Source organism: Cnephaeus nilssonii (assembly GCF_951640355.1).
Source record: "Cnephaeus nilssonii genome assembly, chromosome: 18".
Taxonomy (NCBI): Eukaryota; Metazoa; Chordata; class Mammalia; order Chiroptera; family Vespertilionidae; genus Cnephaeus; species Cnephaeus nilssonii.
This window is the reverse complement of record NC_137089.1, coordinates 37,123,828-37,146,442: the sequence shown is the minus strand read 5'-3', so window position 1 is coordinate 37,146,442 and position 22,615 is coordinate 37,123,828. Positions and strand designations below refer to the sequence as shown.

At 38.7% G+C, this 22,615-nt stretch overlaps 1 protein-coding gene across 1 annotated transcript in view; it reads left to right on the top strand.

Annotated features, from left to right (window-relative positions):
• The window catches only part of CPA6 (carboxypeptidase A6), a 208,043-nt gene that overhangs the window by 122,508 nt on the left and 62,920 nt on the right, over positions 1-22,615 (top strand). The window contains exons 3-4 of the mRNA XM_079796251.1: positions 18,956-19,080; positions 22,292-22,406. Of these exons, the coding sequence (XP_079652377.1) occupies positions 18,956-19,080; positions 22,292-22,406 (240 nt within the window). The remainder of the gene's footprint in view (positions 1-18,955; positions 19,081-22,291; positions 22,407-22,615) is intronic.

Below are 22,615 nucleotides of genomic sequence, written 5' to 3'. Positions count from 1 at the left end.
GTCCTCCCTCTCCCCCAGCCCTGCTGAGCAGTGGTGGCTCTCGGCCCACCAGCAAACCAGAGGCAACACTCTCTGATCAACTTATTCCCCGGTTCCCACAGCTACATCGTCTAGTTCCCATAATAAACCCCTTATTCCATCTCACTTGAGCTTCAATACAATAAGCTAGGTTATGCTGGGGAGACAAGTTACGCCTAAACCTGAACAAGGTTTATTTCTTGCTCGTGGTCCATCGCAGCTCTGTGCTGCATCGTCTCCACTCTGGAACCCAGGCTGAAGGAGCTGCCTCTGTTCAGAACATTGCTGGTCACTGTGACCCATGGAGAGAGACAGGGAGCCACACCTGCTCTTGAGGTTCTGCCTGCAGGGACTCCCACCACGTCCCTCACACTCCTCGGCCAAAGCAGTTCCCCCAGAAATGCCTCAATTCAGCAGGAAAATGGGGGAACATCATACAATATGGATATGATTTCTTTCTCACAGTAAACGTATGTGTCATTTCCCCACACCAGTTCTGCAATTCTCTAACATCAGCTAGGTATCCACCGATTCAATTCAGTTCTGACACCAACTTAGCACAGACCCCACAGGTTAAGGGCTCAGTCCCACAGGATGGCCCCCACTTCAGACATTAGCTGCAAAGAAGGTGCCCAGGCTGCTCACACTTCTGCCCAGCCAGTTGCCAATTCCGGGGTTCTCATGACCACCTCCTTAGGTATCACCAGTTGCTAGAATGACTCAGAACTCCGGGAAGTACTTTACTTACCAGGTCATTATAAAGGGTACAACTCAGGAACAGCTAAATGTGTAGGACAAGGTATGGAGAGGTGGCGCTTCAGTGTGTTCACCAACTGGGAAGCTCCCCGAACCCCATCATGTAGGGGTTTTTATGGAAGTTTCTGTAGTGGGTATGATTGGTTAAATCATTGGCCATTGGTGACTGAACTCAATTTCCAGCCTGCTTCCCCACCCGCTCAGGGGGTGAAGCTGAAAGTACAAACCTCATCATCTGGTTGGTTTTTCTGGCTACTCCCCCAATCCTGAAGCTATTTCCTCTCCCGCCACACCCATGAGTCATCTCATCAGCATACAAAAGAAAGTATATTCCAAGGGTTCTAGGAGCCCTAGGCCAGGACCGGGGGACAAAGATCACATATTTATTTTTTATTATGCCATCATATGATTTTATTATGTCCTTTTAATAAGGACACAAAAACATCCTTCAGGAATCTAACAGTTTGCAAAAAGGATTCAGATTTGAAGATCAACATTGTCTCTCTTTCCATCACAAATGACTATATTGTTCACTCAGCAACATTTTGGGGATCTGAATTAGATACAAGCAGTGTAGTGGGGGTTATTTTAAGACTAAGTCAGTATTCTGCTTATTTCTATTATTTTTTAGTAGTTTTCCTTTGGGACTAAAATGCTACATTTTATTTCAGTTGCAAGATGATAAAATATTTATTTGAGAAATGAATGAGTTGAATATTGGGTCACTCCTGAATCTTGAGACCCAAGAGGAAAATGATTGTTTTTTTCCATGCTAATGTATCAAAACTAGACAAACTTTAACGTGGCCGGGGGGATTGACATTGCAAGTGCTTGAGAACTAAATTAAAGGAGTGTCACAGTTTATTTCCTAGATGCTCATAAAACTACTTCTACTTTTTAGCTATCATATAATCTCAATAGCCTTCATATAATGGTGTTATGAGACGGTTTCTCCTTGTGTTTTGAACTAACTTGAAAATTAGGTTGAGGACACTATACCTGAAGTTGTTTGATTTCTCTACTTTTCACCTCTGGGCTCTATACTTATTGAGTATATAGAGTATAAGTTGTTCATTATTGTATATCCAGTGGTTATCATAGTGCCTGGCATAGAGTAGATACTCAACAAATGCTTATATATTACCCTATCTTATCTATTTTAAGATGCACATGTGTTTCACATTTTAACCTCTCAGAAGTTGGTATGTATCTTGCAATTAATAATGGCTTACATCACTGTCTCCCATTTTTGAAATCTTCCATACCTCCTGGTAAAATGAAGAAAGCCTCAACTTCACAGCATATTTGGTTTTATCAGATATGGGTAATTAATAAATTATTCAAATGTTACTTTTCTAGAGTTATTATAATATTTATTCAAACATATTTTGTAAAGTGATGTCCTGGGGATGACATTAAATACTCTTTCATAGTTTTATAGCCTCATAAATTAGGTGTTTAACTCAAAATTTATCATCATTCTTTTTGTTACTTATATGTTCAAATAAAAATGTAATTCTCCAAATGGAGTTTACATTGTTAACCAAACTGATTACCTTTATCCTGCCATGTAATTGAGACATGGGCAGAGATTTTGTTGTCCTTTTATTCATTCTTTTATTATCTACTCGAAAGTATTGACATGTTTCACCTTAATTAGTTTTGTGTTAAATCAATTATTCTATGTTGAGTCACATAGTAACATATTCTGCTGAGAGCTGTGGTGTGGGGGAGTTATAGGCCACCCCCCTGCCATCTGAGTCCTAAGCCAGAGGCGAAGCCTCCACTAAGCAATTAGCATTTGTCTATGCGAAGCGCAATGGTCACTACACTGTGACCAACCATCAATCTCCTGGGCTTTAGTAAGCAACCTGCTGTTGCTGCTATTCTGTTTATGAATTTCAGCTCGCCTATACGTGTGCTGCCTTGTTCTCTAACACGTCTCTTGTGAGCTTGGTGGTTTTAATAGCTAGGGGAAAGCATTTCATTATAAACTGCATGACCATATTTGTTTAATTTGGAACCAAGGAAACCAAGAGGCATTCTTTTAAAAACAGTGTGCGTATATGCCGTGAATGAAGTATACCGATGAAAGAAAGGAAAGAAAAGTCTTATTTTTAAAGGATCAGGCTGTTTGTTATAGCAGATGATCAGAAATGCCGACTGAAATTCTGCCCTGGACCATTTCATCAGCTGCAGGCATGACAAGCTTACCAATTATGCCGGCGTTTGCAGATGGACATAAGGGAAACTCCTTATATTAGACGTGAAAAGATTATTCAAATGGATGCGCTCTTTTCTGATTTTTTTTAAAATAGAAGATAAGTTTATGTGTTTAGTTACATGTCAAATATGGGACTATAGGTTACTTTCAAATAAGGGCCAACTAATTGCCATTGCACTCTTGGGCATTTACCCCAGAGAAATGAAAACATGCTTACACAAATGTTCAGAGAAGCTTTATTTATAACAGCCTCAGACTTGGGGGGAGGGGAAACAATGCCCTTCAGTAGGTGAATGCTTAATTCTTTTTTCCACTTAATCTATATATTGAAGCACCTACCTAGAACCAGCAATGTGTTTAGAATGAATGGGGTATAGTTCTCATCGAAGCTGGCCATCAGCATCGCCTGGGAACTTGTTAAAAATATAAACCCTCCAATGGAAGGCACCCCAGGCCCACTGGGTCAGGAACCCTGCGAGTGAGATTAACAAGCTCTGCAAGCTGATTGTGATGCTAAAGTTTGAGGACTACTGGTCCACAAATAAACAATTAGCAGGTAGTGTTGAAAGTGCCATATTAAATGTGTCTGCAAAGCACTTTGGAAAAAGAGAGAAACAGCAAATAACTGGGAAAATTCAGAAAGAGTGTACAGAAGAGATGACATTTGAGCCAAACTTAAAGGCAAATAGGGTTTTATTTTTAAATTTAACAAATCCTTATGAAGCCCATACTATCACGGTCACTCTGCCAGACTGAGAAAGTTTAATAAGCAATAGTTCAATAGGCGTCACTGAGCAATAACTCAGGCAGATTCCCCAAGAGGAAGCCCAAGGCTTCCTCCTGTTCTGGGATCCTTGCAACACCCTGTCTCTGTTTTTATAACTATACAAAATTATGAGCGTATATAAGTGTGTGCTCTTTTTCTTACATTAGACCCCATAAAACCTGGACCTATGTTTAGGGGTATGAGGGAGATAGTAAGGAAGCAAATAGGACCTTCTGGTAAAGAAAACCATATATGCCAGGGGACAGAGAGAGTGACGAGTCTGTTGGCGAGATCAGAGTGTGAGTGACTAACAAGGTTCATTACCAGAGGCCCTGGACTTTATCCTCTACTTAGTAGATAACATTAGAGACATTCAGTAGGCGCCTGCCTGCATTTAACAAAGGTAACTGTAGCAACTGTACAAGGCAACAGATTGATGAAGAGAGAGACTGGAGCCAGGCACGTGGGTCAGCAGCATAATGAACGGGACCGGCAGGGAAATGTTGAAGGTGGAGATTCAGGCAGTGGGAGTGAATTTGAGGGACAATGCAGAGAGAGAATCTACCTCAGGATCCACTGGAAGATAAGCCAGGTAAAGACATTGAAAGTGACTTTTAGATTAGAGTTTGGGTGTTTGGGGGCATTATCATCCTACATAATAAAACCCTAATATGCAAATCGACCGAGCAGCAGAATGATCAGTCACTATGATGCGCACTGACCACCAGGGGGCAGATGCTCAAAGCAGGAGCTGTCCCCAACCGGAGAATCTGTCCCCGGAGAGGGAGGCGACTGGCGATGGTGGCAATGGGGGGGTGGGGTAGGGGCCGGGCAGTGAGAGCCCAGCCAGTCACCTCCCGCAAATCAGCAAACATCCCCCAAGAGTGCAGGCCAGGCTGAGGGACACTCCCTCCCTGCTGTGTACAAATTTTGTGCACCGGGCCTCTAGTGTGGATAATAAACCTTGCAACTCAAAGAAAACTCTGAGAGAAGCTGTGAGTTTCATGGAGAAAATGATGGAGCTCCATTTTCAATAAGTTGCATTTTTCTACATTATGCTCCCATCATTCTGATATTATATATATAGTAGTTAATTCTAATTAACTACTTTTTGAGAAGGGCTACACATTTGAAAGAAAAATCACTTATACATAGCCCAGTGCTTTATAATTATACAATATCGTTATTCTTAAAATTATGTTCTATAGTCATTAATTAAATCGTTATTTCTAAAGAACATGAAATGGGACTTAAGTATATAGACAAAAGTCTGTCTTACTGATAAAATATGAATCAAGCAGGCTTTAAAATAATTTAGCACCATCTCTGATGGCTAGAAAAAATGGTTTTAAAGACTGCAAATAACTTCTAGGATCAAAAGGTCAGAAGACTCCCCCTTTATAGTATCATTAAATGAAAGAGAGCAGGTGAGGAGAAGTACCAGTAAGCCCTGCTCAGATCCAAGTGGAGGTTGGAGGTTAATGGAAGAAAGCTTAAAGTTGCCTGTCAGAGATATGCATGACAAAAGTGGTGAATTATATGTGAAATCCATATAGAAGAACACTAAACAGATTTTGTGCCCTGATGTAATTACACAGATTAGACATTTAGCAAAGCACAAAGCAGCACGTCTCAAGAAAAAGGTCATCTAAATATACCTAAATGACTGTTCATTGAGATTATTCAGAAAGAGTGGACATGGAGGATGAGGGAGATCTGTTTTTGGTGCATGAGCTTTGCAGTATCTGTTAAACATCATGGCTTACTCATTGCCATTTAACAGGGAAGCCGTTGCCAGGGCACCCGGTCCTAATGTAATGTTCTGTGAGCCGGGCATGGCTTGGCTGAACACAACAGAGAACAGCAGTGATGCTCTGGGGTTGCCATGAAAGGCCTCAGGCCAGCTTAGCAGACATCAGAGTTCCTTCCTGTGAATTATGAATTGAAACACCTGGAATTCTGACAGTGCATCCCAATCACATTTCTACTCTTAGGATTAGAAGTATTTCCCTACTTTGCTGGATTTATCTCAAACTTGGTTAAAGTTAATGTGTGTGTCACCTTTTCTTTATCCATTTATTTGTTGGATATCTAGGTTGTTTCCAAATCCGGGCTATTGTAAATAATGCTGCAATGAATATGAAAGTGCAGTGTAGCTATCTCTTCAAGATGCTAATTTCATTTCTTTTAGATATATACTAAAAAGTAGGATTGCTAGATCAGATAGTAGTTCTATTTTTAATTTTTTGAGGAACCACCGTGATGTTTTCCATAATGTCTATACCAATTTACACTCCCACCAACAATGTACAAGGGTTCCCTTTTTTTCATATCCTTGCCAAAAGATATCTTTTGTCTTTTTTATAATAGCCATTCTAACAGGTGTGAGCTGATATCTCATTGTGGTTTTGATTTGCATTTCTCTAATGACTAGTGATGTTAAGTAGCTTTTCCTCTACTTGTTGGCCATTTGTATATTTTGTTTGGAGAAATGTCTATTCAGGTCCTCTGCCCGTTTTTTAAGAGGGCTGTTTTCTCTCTATTTAGTTGAGTTTTTATATATTTTAGATGTTAACCCTTCTCAGATATATGGTTTGAAAATATTTTCTTCCATTCTGAGGAAAATATTTTCTTCACTCTGTTGATTGATTCTTTTGTTGTTCATAAGGCCAAGAGACATATGAAAACATATGCTCAAAGTCACTAATCATCCGAGTAGTTTAATGAGATCCCACTTGTCTATTTTTGCTTTGGTTGCCTGTGCTTTTGATGTCAAACCCATGAAAGCAATGTCAAGCTTTGCTCCTATTTTTTTTGTAGTTTTATAGTTTCGGGTCTTACTTATTTAAGTCTTCAATCTATTTTGAGTTGATTTTTATATATGGGGTGAGATAAGAACCCAATTTCATTCTTCTGCATGTAGATGTCCAGTTTTTCCAACACTATTTATTGAACAGACAATCTTTTTCCCCATTATATGTTATTGGCACCCAAAGATCAGGTGATCATAAATGCATGAATTTGTTTCTGGGCTCTCTATTCTGTTTCATTGTTCTATCTGTCTTTCTTTATGCAAGAATCATACCATTTTGATTATTATAGCTTTTTCATAGAGTTTTAAATCAGGAAGTATAATTCCTCCAGCTTTGTTCTTCTTGTTCAAGATTACAAAGCCACTGTTCTCAAAACTGCCTGGTACTGGCACAAGAACAGACATATAGACCAATGGAATAGAATAGAGAACCCAGAAATTGACCCAAACCACTATGCTCAATTAATATTTGACAAAGGAGGCAAGAGCATACAATGGAGTCAAGACAGTCTCTTCAATAAATGGTGTTGGGAAAATTGGACAGATACATGAAAACAAAAATTAAACTGTACCACCAACTTACACCATACACAAAAATAAACTCAAAATGGATAAAGGACTTAAGCATAAGACAGGAAACCATAAAAATCTCAGAGGAATCCACAGGCAGCAAAATCTCAGACATATGCCAAAGCAATATCTTCACCGACACAGCTCCTAGGGCAATGGAAACTAAAGAGAAAATAAACAAATGGGACTACATCAAAATAAAAAGCTGCACAGCAAAAGAAACCATCAACAAAACAAGAAAGCCCACTATATAGGAGAACATATTTGCCAATGTTATCACCGATAAGGGCTTAATCTTTAACATTTACAGAGAACTCATACAACTTAACAAAAGGAAGATAAATAACCCAATCAAAAAATAGGCAATGAACCTAAATGGATACTTTTCGAAAGAGGACATACAGAAGGCCAAGAGACATATGAAAACATGCTCAAAGTCACTAATCATCCGAGAGATGAAAATCAAAACAATGAGGTACCATCTCACACTTGTCAGAATGGCTATCATCAACAAATCAACAAATGACAAGTTCTGGAGAGGATGCGGAGAAAAAGAAACACTGGTGCAGCCACTGTGGAGAACAGTATGGAGTTTCCTCAAAAACACTAAAAATGGAACTCCCATTTGACCCAGTGATCCCAATTCTAGGAATATATCCCAAGAAGCTAGAAACACCAATCAGAAAGGATATATGCACCCCTATGTTCATAGCAGCACAATTTACAATAGCTAAGATTTGGAAACAGCCTAAGTGCCCACCAGCAGATGAGTGGATTAAAAAACTAGAGTACATCTACACAATGGAATACTACGCTGCTGTAAAAAGAAACTCCTACCATTTGCAACAGCATGGATGGACCTGGAGAGCATTATGCTAAGCGAAATAAATCAGTTGGAGAAAGATAAATATCACATGATCTCACTCATTTGTGGAATATAATGAACAACATAAACTGATGAACAAAAACAGATCCAGAGACAAAGAAGCATCGATCAGACCATCAAACCTCAGAGGGAAGGTAGGGTAGGGTGGGGGTAAGGGGAAGAGATCAACCAAAGGACTTGTATGCATGCATATAAGCCTAACCAATGGACACAGACACTAGGGGGGTGAGAGCATGAGTGGGGAGGGAGGGGCAATGTGGGGATAAGGACACATATGTAATACCTTAATAAAGAATAAATGAATAAATTAAATTTAAAAAAAAGATTGCCTTGGCTTTGGGGGTCCTTTGTATTTTTATATAAATTATAGGATTATTTTTATTTCTGTAAAGAATGGGATTTTGATAGGGATTGCGTTGAATGTATGCATCAGTTTGGGCAGTATGGACATTGTAACAATATTAATATTTCCAATCAATTTACACAGAATGTGTTTCTTTTTCTCTGTTTTCTTTAGTATCCTTCACCATTGTTTTATAATTTTCAGTGTACAAGCTTTTCACCTCTTTGGTTTAGTTTATTCCTAGTTTATTCTTTTAACTGGTATTATAAGTGGAATTGTTTTAATTTTTTGATAGTTTGTTGTTAGTGTATAGAAATACCAATAATTTTTGCATGTTGATTTTTGTCTCCTGAAACTTTACTGAATTTATTTGTTATTTCTAATAGGTTTTTGTGTGTTTGTCTTTAAGATGTTCTACATATCATGTCATCTGGAGACAGTGATAATTTTACTTCCTTTCCAACTTGGTTACCTTTTATTCTTTGTCTTGCCTAATTGCTCTGGCTAGGACTTTCCATACTCTACTGAATAGATGTGCAAGAGTGGACATTCTTGCCTTGTACTGGATCAGAGGAAAAGCTTTCTGTTTTTACCATTGAGAATGATGTTAGCTGTGGAATTTTCACACATGGCCTTTTTGTGTGTTGAAATAAGTTTCTCCTACACCTATTTTGTTGAGAGTTTTTTTATTTTGAATGAATATTAAATTTTGTCAAATGCTTTTTCTTATGATTCTATATTTTGTTAACCTTTTATTCTATTGATATATCAGTCAACTTGTGTATGTTGAACTACCCTTTTATCCCAGGGATAAATTCCACTTGCTCATGGTGTATAATCTTTTCAATGTGCTGTTTTAGTTTTTTTGCATCTAAGTTTTTTAGAAATATTGGCCTGTAGTTTTCTTTTCTTGTGGTATCTTTTTTTGGTATCTGGGTGATACAGGAGTCATAGAATGAGTTTGAAAGTGTCCACTCCTCTTCTGTGTCTTGGAAGAGGTTAAGGAGAACTAATATTAACTCTTCTTCAAATGTTTGGTGGAGTTCAGCCGTGAATCCCTGGGTTTTTCTTTCTGTGAGCGTTTTTTATTACTGATTCAGTTTCTTTACTCTTTGTTGGTCTGTTCAGGCTTTCCATTTCCTCTTGATTAAGTCTTGGTAGGTTGTATATTGTTAAGAGAGTAGGCTCAGCTCTTTTCACTTTTTAAAATTGGTCTAAGAACAGACAGAAACTTGATTTAATGAATACAGATTGCAGCTGGTTCTCCTTCTTCGTTCCCATGTCAATCGATAACTTTCCCATAGGCTAGAAATCTCAATCATTTCCTCTCCTTCCTTCTTCCTCACTCTGCATAATCAACTTTATTTTTGGAATGCTTTTCCTGTCTCGCTCCTCCTGTGCATTTCCAATGGACATAACTCCTTGCAGCTCAAAGTGTGATCTATGGGCCAGCAGCACTGTCATCGACTAGCAGCTTGTTAGAAATGCAGAATCTCAGACTGTATTTAGACCTACTAAATCAGAATCTGCATTTTTTTTAAAAGAGAGAGATTAATAAATAAAATCAGAAATAAGGAACATTGTAACTGATACTATAAAAATGCAAAGGATCATAAGACACAACTATGAATGGTCATATGCCAACAAATTGAATAACCTAGAAGAAACAGACAAATGCTTCTGTTTTATTTTCAATACTGACCTATACGTCCATGAAAGGTGATTCTAGTGCTAAATTGTTGAGAGGGTCTTTTTTCAGACTTTTAGGATAAGAAGAAAATATGGATAAATTTGAGAAAGATTTTCCTATGGAAATGTAAGCTTTTATACTCAGAAAGGCACACTGAGTTTAATAGAATTATAGGTAAGGGGTACTTGGAAATCATGTAGCTACATTATTTGTAATTAAGAAAATTAAGGCTCTAAAATGTGACATATTGAAATTTAGATATGATATAAAAGAAATGGCTTCTTCCTGGTTCCTACGTTGGGATTTTTTTTTTTCCACTAAACCAAAGATGTTTTATTTGACGTCTTTGGATAATATATAGTAGAGTTCTTGAGCCAGATTCTGGGAAGAAAATGCATTAACAAAATCTGAAGTGCTTTTCATTGAGTATTAAACCACAGTAAAGAGCCAGAATTTTAAAATGTAAACGCACCGTCATACTGCTGTTAAAGCACCAAACGGAATACTTCTGAATGTAGCAATCAAATATCATGGAGAAGTCATCAATGTTAAAACCATAAATCATCAAAAGAGGGTGGAGGGAATCTCTATGACTTTATAGGATGCAATCAGGGGCTCTTCCTTCAAATATACTTACTAATGAATATCCTCATGATGCACCAGGTGCTTTCTGATTATTTCTATCCTTTCTGCAAAGCTAAAGGCGAAAAATGCTAACTTGATTCTCAGGTACAGAATTACTTTAAGCTAGTAAATGTTGGTCTGTTCAGGCTTTCCATTTCCTCTTGATTAAGTCTTGGTAGGTTGTATATTGGTAAGAGAGTAGGTTTTTAAAAAAAAAAAAAAACAAACAAACCTACTTCTCTAATAAGTTTCCTGCATGGCTGCTTAGTTTCAGTGTCTCTAGTATAGGAGTCAAGAATCTTTCCTTAGTATTTATAAGTCTTCAAATGTTCACCAAAAGGACAGAAATTAAGGTAGTATTGGCTCTTTTATATGAGAAAGGTGTTGGTATGTAGGTGCTACAGAAAGATGCATGGTGTCAAAGGCAGATAGCATGGACTTCCTAGTATCTCCTGGGTGGACCAGCACAGCTCGACATCCCTTGTCCCATAACCCCGAACTCTGTAGTCCCCAAATCACCTCCAAGTCACCCTGGCCTGATAACGCTGAGTGTTTAGCCTGCCATCGGTTAGCATGCCTTTAGTTATCACACGACCTAAGTAGAACAGTGATCATCCTGAAAAATGGAAAGCAAACCTGACTAGCACTAACAGCTAGACTTTGTATTCTCCTGGTGAATATAAACCATTTCACAGTAAACCAATTTCAGACAAGACCACTCTGTATCCCTCATGAAATAAGATTTTAAAAAAAACAAGATCACAGTGATCATGACTAAACACAGACCAAAAAAACAACATTGTCTAAACCAGAAGCATGACCAAACATCCCCCTCCCCCCCTTTTTATTGGGGGGGGGGGCTGATATAAGTGGCTACAGCTTCTTTATCACTTACAGTTTAGCTCCACATTATTTCCCCTATTTTCTAGATAAAATTATTAAGCTATCCAATGATAGAATTACCTCTCTTTTGGATAACATTCACTCCAGGAAAAAAAATCCTGCTTCCTTAACCCCTTCACAAAATTACCTAACATGATCCCAAATCCCACAGATTCTTTCTAACCCCTTGGTACTGAGATTAACCCCTTGTTGCACCGATCCAATAAACCAAACTTTTTTTTTTACTAGCCTTATTTTCTAAGTCTATGACTGATAGGCTTCAACAATGCTTCCAAATTGGTGAATGTACCAATTAATAGTTTAGGGAAATGTTAAGAATCTTTCCCTTTTCCGATATGTGTGCTTCGTTTTGATAAATGGGACTGACTATCCAATTATTATAATCAGCAATTAGTCCTAAAGAGAACTAGAGGGAAAACTTGGGCACTAAGACAAAGCTTTTCCAGGGGTTCCCACCTTTACTTGATGTTGTAGAAATAATGTTTTTCTGATGACTAGTACTCAGGCTGGTAGTAATAATTGCTATCATATTAAAATTTATAAGCAATGCTTTCTTTTGGACTGATTTAACTTTATTCCAATATGAGGCCTTTGGTGGTTTTTTATTATTTTAATCCCTAATTAGTTGTTAGTTAATATGTTTTCATCTTTCTTTAATGGTGAAACAACAAGAAATTTAATTGCCAACATTTCTGAGGCCTTTTGTTGGATTTATTGGGACTGTGCTTTAGGGAAATGATAACTTACAAAATGCTCCTGGGCTTGGAAAGAGAAGACAGGGCTAAATAAAATTGGCTCCAGGAATTTAACAGCTTACTAATGCCTCTGGTTTATAGGAGACCATATTCTCTGGCCACGTTTCCCTTCCAGCAGCCCACTGACACTTGAAATGTTGACATGTTGTAAGAAGGAGAGCAAGGACAAATAAGACAGTGAAAGATAAGCATTTCTTTAACAGTGTAGCTAAAGTGACCACTGCCGCCATCAGAAAAGAATGCAGCACTGTGACCTGAGAAGCAGCATATTCTAAGATTACACTGAAATGTAATAAAAATTCAAAATTAAGGACTTTGAGTTGAGAAGTGGAATAAGTGAAACTTTATTAATTTCTTGGTAAGAGGAACTGGAATTAGGAATCTAGAAATGCTCTGGAGCAATCTTGGAGAGAATATATATTTGGGGGAAAAAAGAAGAGATAAATGTGTGGTTTCTTTCATTCCATTTACAAAATATTTAGTGCCTATCATGTGCCATGCATGATTCTAAAAACTGGGGATATAATGATGGGGGGTGGGGGGAGCACTCCAGTTTCTACTCTCATGGAGATAATGGGGAAAACAGATATTAATATGATAATATTAGTTAATTTAATTGTGGCTTCCAAAAAGGTATGTTCATGCCCTAACTCTTGGAACCTATGAATGAGACCTAATTCGGAAAAAGTCTTTTCAGATGTACTTAAGGATTTCAAGCTGAGATCATCTTGGATTACACAGATGAGCCCTAGCCCAATGACAAGTATCCTTAGAAGAAACAGAAGAGAAGACACAAATAGTAGAAGACCATGTTGTGATGAAGGCAGAGATTGGAGTGAAGTGGCCACAAGCCAAGGAATGCCTGAAGCAATCTGAAGCTAGAAGGGACCAGGAAGGATCCTCCCCTAGAGCCTTCAGAGGGATTACAGTCCTGCTAACTTCTGAAATTTGGACTTCTGGCCTCAAGAACTTAAAACAAAAAAATCTCTTTTATTTTAAACCATTTGGTTTGTTGCAATTTGTTACAGCAGCCCTAGTAAAGCAAAATAACCTAGTAAAGTAAGATATAACTAAGGTTCTATGAAAGGCGATAACAGAGGTACTACTTGACCTAAACTTGGTGGTCAGAGAAGCCTCCCAACAATTTATAGACAAAGATTCTGGAAGAAGAGTCAAGAAGATTAAATGGATCCAGACTAAAAAGACAATTTTAAGGGTAAATAAGAGAGGGCATTTTCCAGTGCATTAAAATTTTGTGTGTGTTGATTTGTGAATTAATATGATGATGTAAATTTAATCAAGCACTAGCTGAAAACAAACAACACTTTTTCAAACCAACCAAAAAAAAAAAAAAAAAAAAGAGTAAACACAGAGCAGGACTGCCCTCTCCCGTGCTGCTGTGTTCCTTTGGGCAGCTGGGAGGCAGGCCATCTGTTACCAAGTTGAAGGAACACTCAGATGTGTTTCCATATCCACATACGGGACTCATCCTGAAGCTGCTGGAGGACACTGATCACCCTTCCAGGGACACCTAAGCAAGGTGTCCAATCAGCCCTGGGCCTAACAGACAGGTCGGTGCTTCGTGGAGGCTGGACCAGGCCAATGAGTGAGCACAGGACAAGAACCAGAAGAGCCAGACTGAATTTGATTTTTTTCAAATTGCTAAAACATTTTTGAATTTTGAATCATTTCTTTAATGAATGTCTTCTAGTCACCAGGTACTGTTTTAATCACTTTATATGTACTGATTAATTTAAGTCTAACAGATCCATGAAAAATGTACTATTCATAACCCTGTTCTATAAACAAGGAAGCCAAAGTGCAGAGAACCAAGTCACAGAGCTAATAAGTGGCAGAGCTGGGAGTCAAACTCAGCCTGTCTGGTTCTAGAATTCATGTTGTTACTCACTGCATTTTCTATAATCTCTATAATACAATAACAACAACAACAACACAATAATAACCACAACATTATCAAGTCCTACTGAACCAAGAAGTCTAATTATCATCTTCATTTTACAGATGAAGCAAGTGAGAACCAGGGAAGTTAAGGAACTTGCCCTACATCACACAGATACTAATTGAGGGACCCTGGATTTAATTCCCTGAACTCTGAATCCCTAGGATTAACTATTACATTAGAGTGGCTTCAAATCTAGCAATTTTCCTTTGTACTAGAACACAATGCAACTCTGTTCATGTTCGTGGTTTATTCATTGCTTCGACACCCTCGTTAAAACCATGTATAGGTTTTAATCTCTGAACAAGGGGATAATCTCTCTATATTCTAAATCTTAACCAGGAACATGTAAAGTATAACTTTATCTTTATGGCTTCCAGCTTTTCTTTTTTTATGCTTTCCAAAAATAATAACAGACAGCTAATATTTGCTTAGCTCTCACTGTGTGCCAGGCACTCTATGTGTTTTACTTGTGTTATTCCAATTAATCCTGCAGAAAAGCCTGCAGGCAGGTTTTCTAATTATCTTCACAGGAGAGATGAGGAAACTGAGGCTCAGAAGTGTTAAAACCTCCCCCCATGTCACACAGCCGGTGCAGCCAGAGCTAGCCTTCCAACTCAGGGTCGTTGGATTCCAAAATCCATACTCTTGACCTTTACACTGACCTGCCTCCACCTCTTACATAGATCTGACTAAAAGTGACAGGTAATCATAGGAAAGGGACGCATGGAGCAACCACCCGGATCCAAGGCCAGAAGGTTCCACAAAGGAGCATCCTTTCCTTGGATTCAGGAGGCTGTTCGCAACAGAGACCTGCGATAGAGGCAGACAGCCTTAGACCTTCCTGACAAGATTGGTGACCCTTTGTTGCCATCATAATCCAGGGTCCTCCCGCTCTGCAGTTCAAATACTGTTTATCATTCTTCCAGATGTGATCAGGCCATATGGAAGGGACTGGTGGTAACCTGCCCACAGTGGGCTGATAGGAACTTTTAAATATCTGCATATTAACTTATAGGGCAAATAACTCCTGAGAGGAAAGACCAGGGTGTGAGATCCAGCAACTAGACCCCCTCAACACTAAGTCAGGAAGTTGGAAGTTGCTTATTCTTCTGGGATATTCTCTGAAGATCCTGAGACACTTATCTAGTCAGTGTCTGAACCAGGCCAATGAGTGAGCTGAACATCCTCTGAGTTAGGCATCCTCTGGGTCACCATTTCATAGTTGCTCATCCTTAGGAAAGAGACTTGACTCTTATGAACCTGAGTCTTCTCATTCATAAATCTATAATTAACTCCTAATCATAAGGTGTTATGGAAAATATTAGAAATATGTGTTAAGGTGGGTGGCGCTTTACAAATCTCACATGACTATTACTGTACCATAGACCAAGATATAGGCATGAGCCTCCACCCAGACAGAAATATCCATGTTACTTATCCAAGCAGCCTTTGCGCAAAATATTACTGGAGAAAAGGTGATAACCCATTTTAATTTACTTTCCTAATATCACAAAATACAATTCCTGATTTTGCAAATTCTTGTTGTTGTTTCCTTTAGACCAACTGCTTTCTGGTGAGATGTTAGTTTCCTAGGAGCCTTTTTCCAGGTCATGCTGTGGGGTATGTTACTTCCATGGAACTTTCACACGGGGAGCTACTTTCTTCTGTGGAATGAGGATTTTTATTTTAGCATGTACTCCAGAAAATAACACTTACAGATGCATCTCCAGAGTGGTTATTCATACTATTTTAGGTTCCTGTGGCTCTTTATCCTATGAAGACAGCACTATTGTCTCACTCCAGTAGTATTAAGGGATGGCAACAAACCTTAGTATCAAAAAGATGTCTGTAGAATAAACTGATGGTTATCAGATGGGAGGGGGCGTGGAAGGGGAAGGGATAAAGAAGTAAAATTGCCAATTATAAAAATCAGTCACAGGAATATAAAGTACAGCATAAGGAAAATAGTCAATAATATTTTAGTAACTATATATGGTGTCACATGGGTACTAGACTTATCGGGATGGTCACTTCATAAGTTATATAAATGTCTAATCACTATGTTGTACTTGTAAGTCTAATATAATAGTGAATGTCAACTGTAATCAAATTTTTTTTAAAAATTACTGATAGAAGAATAAAAACACAATCAGAAAAATAACCTAGCAAGTCCTAAAGATGATTAAAGGATTAGAATAATCTAACACATAAAGAAAAGATACCAACATGCTTTATCTCTTAAAGGCAAGAAACCAGCTATCGCTCAGTGTAGAACAAGAAAAAAAATGAAACTATGCTATAATGTAAGAGATTAAGACAAACGTCTGCTATCTTGTTAAATGTGGATATGAGTTAAATTAGTATGTTATCAACTCTCCTCTTTTGGAGACTGAAAAGATGTGGTTTGGTTGCATCTATTGGGGACAGTTTGAGACCTAGATGCATCCTTGCCCAAGGGCTGACAGATGGATCAAATGATCTCTCAGCATCCCTCCCAGCCCCACACTTCTGTTTTCCTATGATTGTTGGACTAGGATGTTAGCTGAGTCAGATTTGCCCTTGCAAGTTAGTGGAGGAGTCAGCTGCTTGAAAGAACACAGGTAGACTCTTTGTCCCCAAAATAAATGCCTCTCTACCCTGTTCCAGATTAATTTATACCACTATTTTTCCTTGCATTGCAAAGTCTTATAGAGTTCTTAATTGAATACCTAAGTAAAAATAAACTCAACCTTATCTGATAGAAACTTAGCAGCAAACTAAGACTGGAAATGCAGGAAGAGGGAGTCCCAAAGCAGGGAGAAGACAGACATGACTGTACTAACAAACTGCACCTCATGGACATGTAGCTTTAGACTTAGCAGAAGATAGCACTCTCCTCCCTCCCAGCTGAGTTCAGCTACTCATCCTTTTTAAATTAGATTTATTGGGGTAATATTGGTTAGTAACATCATACAGGTTTCAGGTGTACAATTTTATAACACATCATCTGTATATTGCATTGTGTGCTCACCACCCAAAGTCTAGTCTCCTTTCCTCACCGTATATTTGAACCCCTTTATTCTCTTCATCCTCCTCCTACCCACCTTGCCCTTTGGTAACCACCATACTGTTGTCTGTGTCTGTGAGTTTGTGTTTTTTTGTTGTTGTTGTTCACTTGTTGATTTTTGTTATATATTCCACATATGAGTGAAATCACATGGTTCTGGTCCTTTTCCATCTTTCCTAGTTTGCTTAGCATGATGCTCTCAAGATCATCCAAGTTGTTGCAAAATGCAATATTTCATCCTTTTTTATGGCTGAGTAGTATTCCATATTACCAGGTCTTCTTCATCCAATCAAAGGATGCTTAAGGTTGTAAATAATGGTGCAATGAACATAGAGATACATATATCTTTATGAATAATTGTTTTCAAATTTTTTTTAGTTGATATTCAGAGCGGGGATTGCTGGGTCATATGGTAACTCCATTCTTAACTTTTTGAGGAACCTCCATAGTTACTGTGCCAATTTACATTTTCACCAGCAGCGTACAGGGTTTCCTTTCCTCCACACCCTCTCCAATGCTTGTTTGTTCCTTATTGATAATAACCATTCTAACACGTGTGAGGTGGTATTTTATTGCAATTTTGATTTGCATTTCCCGTATAACTAGTGAAGTTGAACATCTTTTCATATATCCGTTGGCCATCTGTGTCTTCTTGTGAAACATGTCTGCTCAGGTCCTCTGCCCATTTTTAAATTGGAATTTTTGTTTTGTTCTGAGTTGTGTGAGTTCTTTATATATTTTGGATATTTGTCCCTTATTGGAGTTATCATTTGCAAGTATACAGTCATTCTTTCAATGACTTTGGAATTCCTACCAGTGCAGAGCACTAGACAAAACACTAGGGCACTACAGCAAGCCGCGGACATGGCTCTTGCCTCCCTGCAAAACACCGAACGCATGGTAAACACATAGTGGATTACTAAATGAAGTCTCCATATACGCAACAGATAACAATTGAATTGCAATGTGAACAAAGCCCCATTCTAGGCACTTGGAATGGGGTGGTAACAAAATGGACAAACCCTTTGCCCTCTGGAGGTTACATTCTGGTAAAAGGAAGTTATACAATGAAAGCACAAGGTGTTCTAAGAACTATGACAAGGAAACCTCCCTAGCTGACAAGTCCTCCCTGAGAAAGGGATGTTTCTCTTGGTGAAAGGCGTGTGTTGGGGGAAGAGGAGGTACCAAACCTGGAGAGCGTTCCATGTAAAGTTACCAAATGTTGTCAAACTGCCACAATTTGCTTGTATAGAAGGATAAAAGGCAATGTTTTTATCAGTATTATTCAAATATTTGTGCAATAAATAATTTTAAACAACATCCAAGTCATACTTATAACTGTTATCTCATTTTTACCTTGTAGCTTTAATGTGTTGGTCTTTACATTTGTCAATTATGATCAAATTGTATATGGATATGATATAATTTAGAGAATTCAAAATCAAATAGGAGTTTTACCCTCATGAATCAAGCACTGCGTCTAATTCCAAAATGTGTTTGATGTTACTGAATGCAAACAAGATAACATATTTGACACTGTGACATGGATCTTTCCCACCTACACTGAATATGAATTATAGGTTGGTTCCTGCACTACAGGTGGACCTGTGGCAGCCCAGCAGTATCTCCTATGTCTCAGAGGGAACAGTTACTGATGTCCATATTCCCCACAATGGTTCCCGAGCCTTGTTAGCCTTTTTACAGGAAGCCAACATCCCATACAAGTAAGCTTTTTTTTTTTCATTGTTTAGTCCATTTGTACTAAGTTGAACTGAATTATAGCTGTATTCAGGTTATTTACTGAGTGCCAATGATGTTGTTCCAGGTACTCTTTATCCAACTGGGAAAACCAACATGAATATAACAACTATATTTACCTTTGAGCTTATTAATGTGACTTTAAAGAGAGAAACCACATTCACATATTTCACCACCACCACCAAGTAATCAGTATAAACACAGAAGGTATTTTTTTTCTGTGGGAGGAAAGTAGAGAAGCCTAGCAATGCCTAGAAGGTAAATGGGAAAGCAGGGACAGGGGGAGCTTTTTGTAGGAGCTGTTCAGTTAGGCAAAGGATGAGACTCAGGACCTTGCCAACAGAGGGGACAATGCAGGGAAGGGAAGAAGCAGCATAGTGTGTGTGCAGGAAACTGAGGTAGTTCAGTGTTATTAGTGTACAAAGTTCAAATCAAAGAGTAGAAAAAAAAATGGTGGAGAGTCAGAGGAGGTCAGGTGGTGGGAATAATGATGTACACCCTCATCCTGAGGGTGGTGCTGCACAGGTGGAGGATGCAAGCCAGGGAGCCACACACACGTTAACTGGATAGAGACTGCAGTCATGGTCCAGGTAAGAGGTAGTGAGGGCCTGAGTCATGACCAGAGTAGTGGATCAGGAGAGCATTCAATAAAATAGTTCAGAGGCAAAACCTCCTGGACTCCTCACTTGGTTGGATGCAGGTGCAAGAGAAAGAAGTCAAGGATGATGCCAAGTCTTCTAGCTTGGGTGAATAAGCAGACAGATTCAAACAGATCTGGATATTTTCAGGGTTTTTTAAGGACTAGTTATACTAGTAGAAATAGAGTAATCACAAGGTAGTCACAGGAGTCAAAGAAGAAACGAAAGACTTTTGAGAGAGGGAACATCAGTGGCACCAAGTACTGCAGTGACACCAGCAAGAAAAGGATTGAACAGTTTCCTCTGGATTTGGCAATAGAAAAGGCATTGGTAACTAACGGAGGAGTTAGATTGTCAGGAGCAGGAGACAGAGAAGCCAACAGGAGGTGGAACACGGAGCAGCAGAGGAGATGACTGTTCTTGGAAGGTAAAATCAGGAGAGAAGCAGAGAATAAGGAGTGACTAGACTGAGTGACTTGCCTTTTGGTTGGAATCCTAGGATTTGGGGATTGACAAGCATGATTGTCAATAACTAACCTCCGCTATCCCCCATTTTTTAAAACCTCACTTGAGGATATTTTCCCACTGATTTTTGGAGAGAGAGAGTGGAAAAAAGATAGAGAGAAATATCGATGTGAGAGAAACACATCGATTGGTTGCCTCCTGCACGAGCCCTGACGAGGTCCCAGGCTGTGGAGGAGCCTGCAACCGAGGTATGTGCCCTTGACAGGAGTCAAACCCGGGACCCTACAATCCACAGGCCGACTCTCCAGCCACTGAGCCAAACTGGCTAAGGCAGTGGTCAGCAAACCGCGGCTCGCCAGCCACATGCGGCTCTTTAGCCCCTTGAGTGTTCTAACGACACTTCTTCAAAATAGACTCGCCCAGGCCAAAAACCGACTTCTGCGCATGGGCCACGAAGTCTCAATCGCACTGTACGTGCGCGCCCGCACGTGGTATTTTGTGGAAGAGCCACACTCAAGGGGCCAAAGAGCCGCATGTGGCTCGCGAGCCGCAGTTTGCCGACCACGGGGCTAGGGCAACCCCCAATTTTTTTTTAGCAAGTTCTGGTACTGACAAAACAAGCACAAAGATCTGTAATGATGTCTGGCAAGGCCTGGGATGGGCTCGTGGCTCTTGTGATTAATGGTGAAGGCCCTAGTCTCTGTGGGAGGCTGGACCAAGGGTGCAACATGACAGTGACATCCCTCCCTGGTCCACACAAATAATTCCCTGCCAGAAAAATAATTGCAGCCTTATTAAAGTACTGATTTGCTTTTTCAGTAAGACATTTTATCTGTGCTTCTACAACAGGGTAGAGGCACAGCTGTGCATAAAACTATTGTTCAGATTGAACATATTTTAGTTCAATGCCTAGCAGGAAAGAGCTTGGTAATTATATCTATAGGTGCTCAGTAACAACTCACATGCTTCATTAATTATTATTTGGTAGAAAAGAATATACCAGTTATTTTAACAAGTCTCTATTTCCTGCTATTAAATATAGGTCATGCGGAGCTAACAGAATAAATATCACACTGTATGTCACGGAGAATAGAGTCTAAAAATGAGTGTTTTAAACCAGTTGTCTCCTCATGGAGAACAATAATTTAGAATTATTCATTCTGTTGGTCGCAAGATAATAACACATAAGAGTATATTAAATTCTACAGGACCAGTAGGTAGAGATCATTTTAATTGACTTTTATTATTGGAGCCTGGAGTATTTTCTAAATATTATCATTTACTCTGTACAACTATACATAATGTATAGCTATAGTCACCTCTAAAGCAGAGATAATGTGATCCATGTGTCTGGCCCCTAGGTGATCAATTCCTCTTAATGACATGACGAATAATATGACTCATTTTGCCATAAAAAAAAAACTGTCATTCATTTTGTAAATTAAATACCTATAAAAATTGGTCACGGAACTTCAAATTTGGAGTTCCCTCTTCCACCCTGGAAGCTTGGAGGACGTGGTTTTGTATTAAGTGATGACATCATTTGGAAAGTTCTTCATAGGAGCGCATACAATTGGTAGGAATAATAATGAGCTGTAAAGAACTAAGAAAATACAACAGTTACAAAAACCACTTCTGGGCTCCATTTCCTGGCCTTCTCATCAATCCATTAGTTTCCAATAAGCTACTTGATGAGGAAAATGGGCTAGACCTTCCACATCACAATTAGTTTCATTTTCAGGTTGGTCTCTTTGGGCCTGTATTAAGGTGCAGGCTAAGTTATTAAAAATAGCAGTATGATTGTATTTACATTCAGTTTGTATAACTACTCAATCAATGGCAGTCATTATTACTATTATTATTAGGGAACATATGCTTACAATTTTATATTTATTACACCATTTATTTAACAGCTTTTATTTCCTGAAAAAATAACATTTTCCCAAATTTGGCATTCTTAGAAATATCCGTATTTGCTGCCCTCACTTCATAGATGCGTGATTTCCTTTCTATATTGCCTGATTTCTATATTATCTCCATTTAATTTTCATCATGTCTATTATTACAAATCCAGGATCCTCATAGAAGATCTTCAGAAAGCACTGGAAGAAGGAAGCAGTTCGCAAGCCCAGAGAAATCGAAGATCTCTCTCTGAATATAATTATGAAGTTTATCACTCCTTAGAAGAAGTATGTAATCAAGGGGGCTTTCCTTGCTTTTCTGAAAATTAATTTTTATCAGATCTAAGGATTGGGAAGGAAGCACTAAGAGGCAGGGGCTATATGAAGAGTGCGTATAGCTCTTTATATTGCCTAGGCACCTCAGTCTTCCACTAAGCCTTTAACTAACTGCTATAGAAGAAGTAGCAAAATAATTTTAATTCATTTGCTTTGCTCCA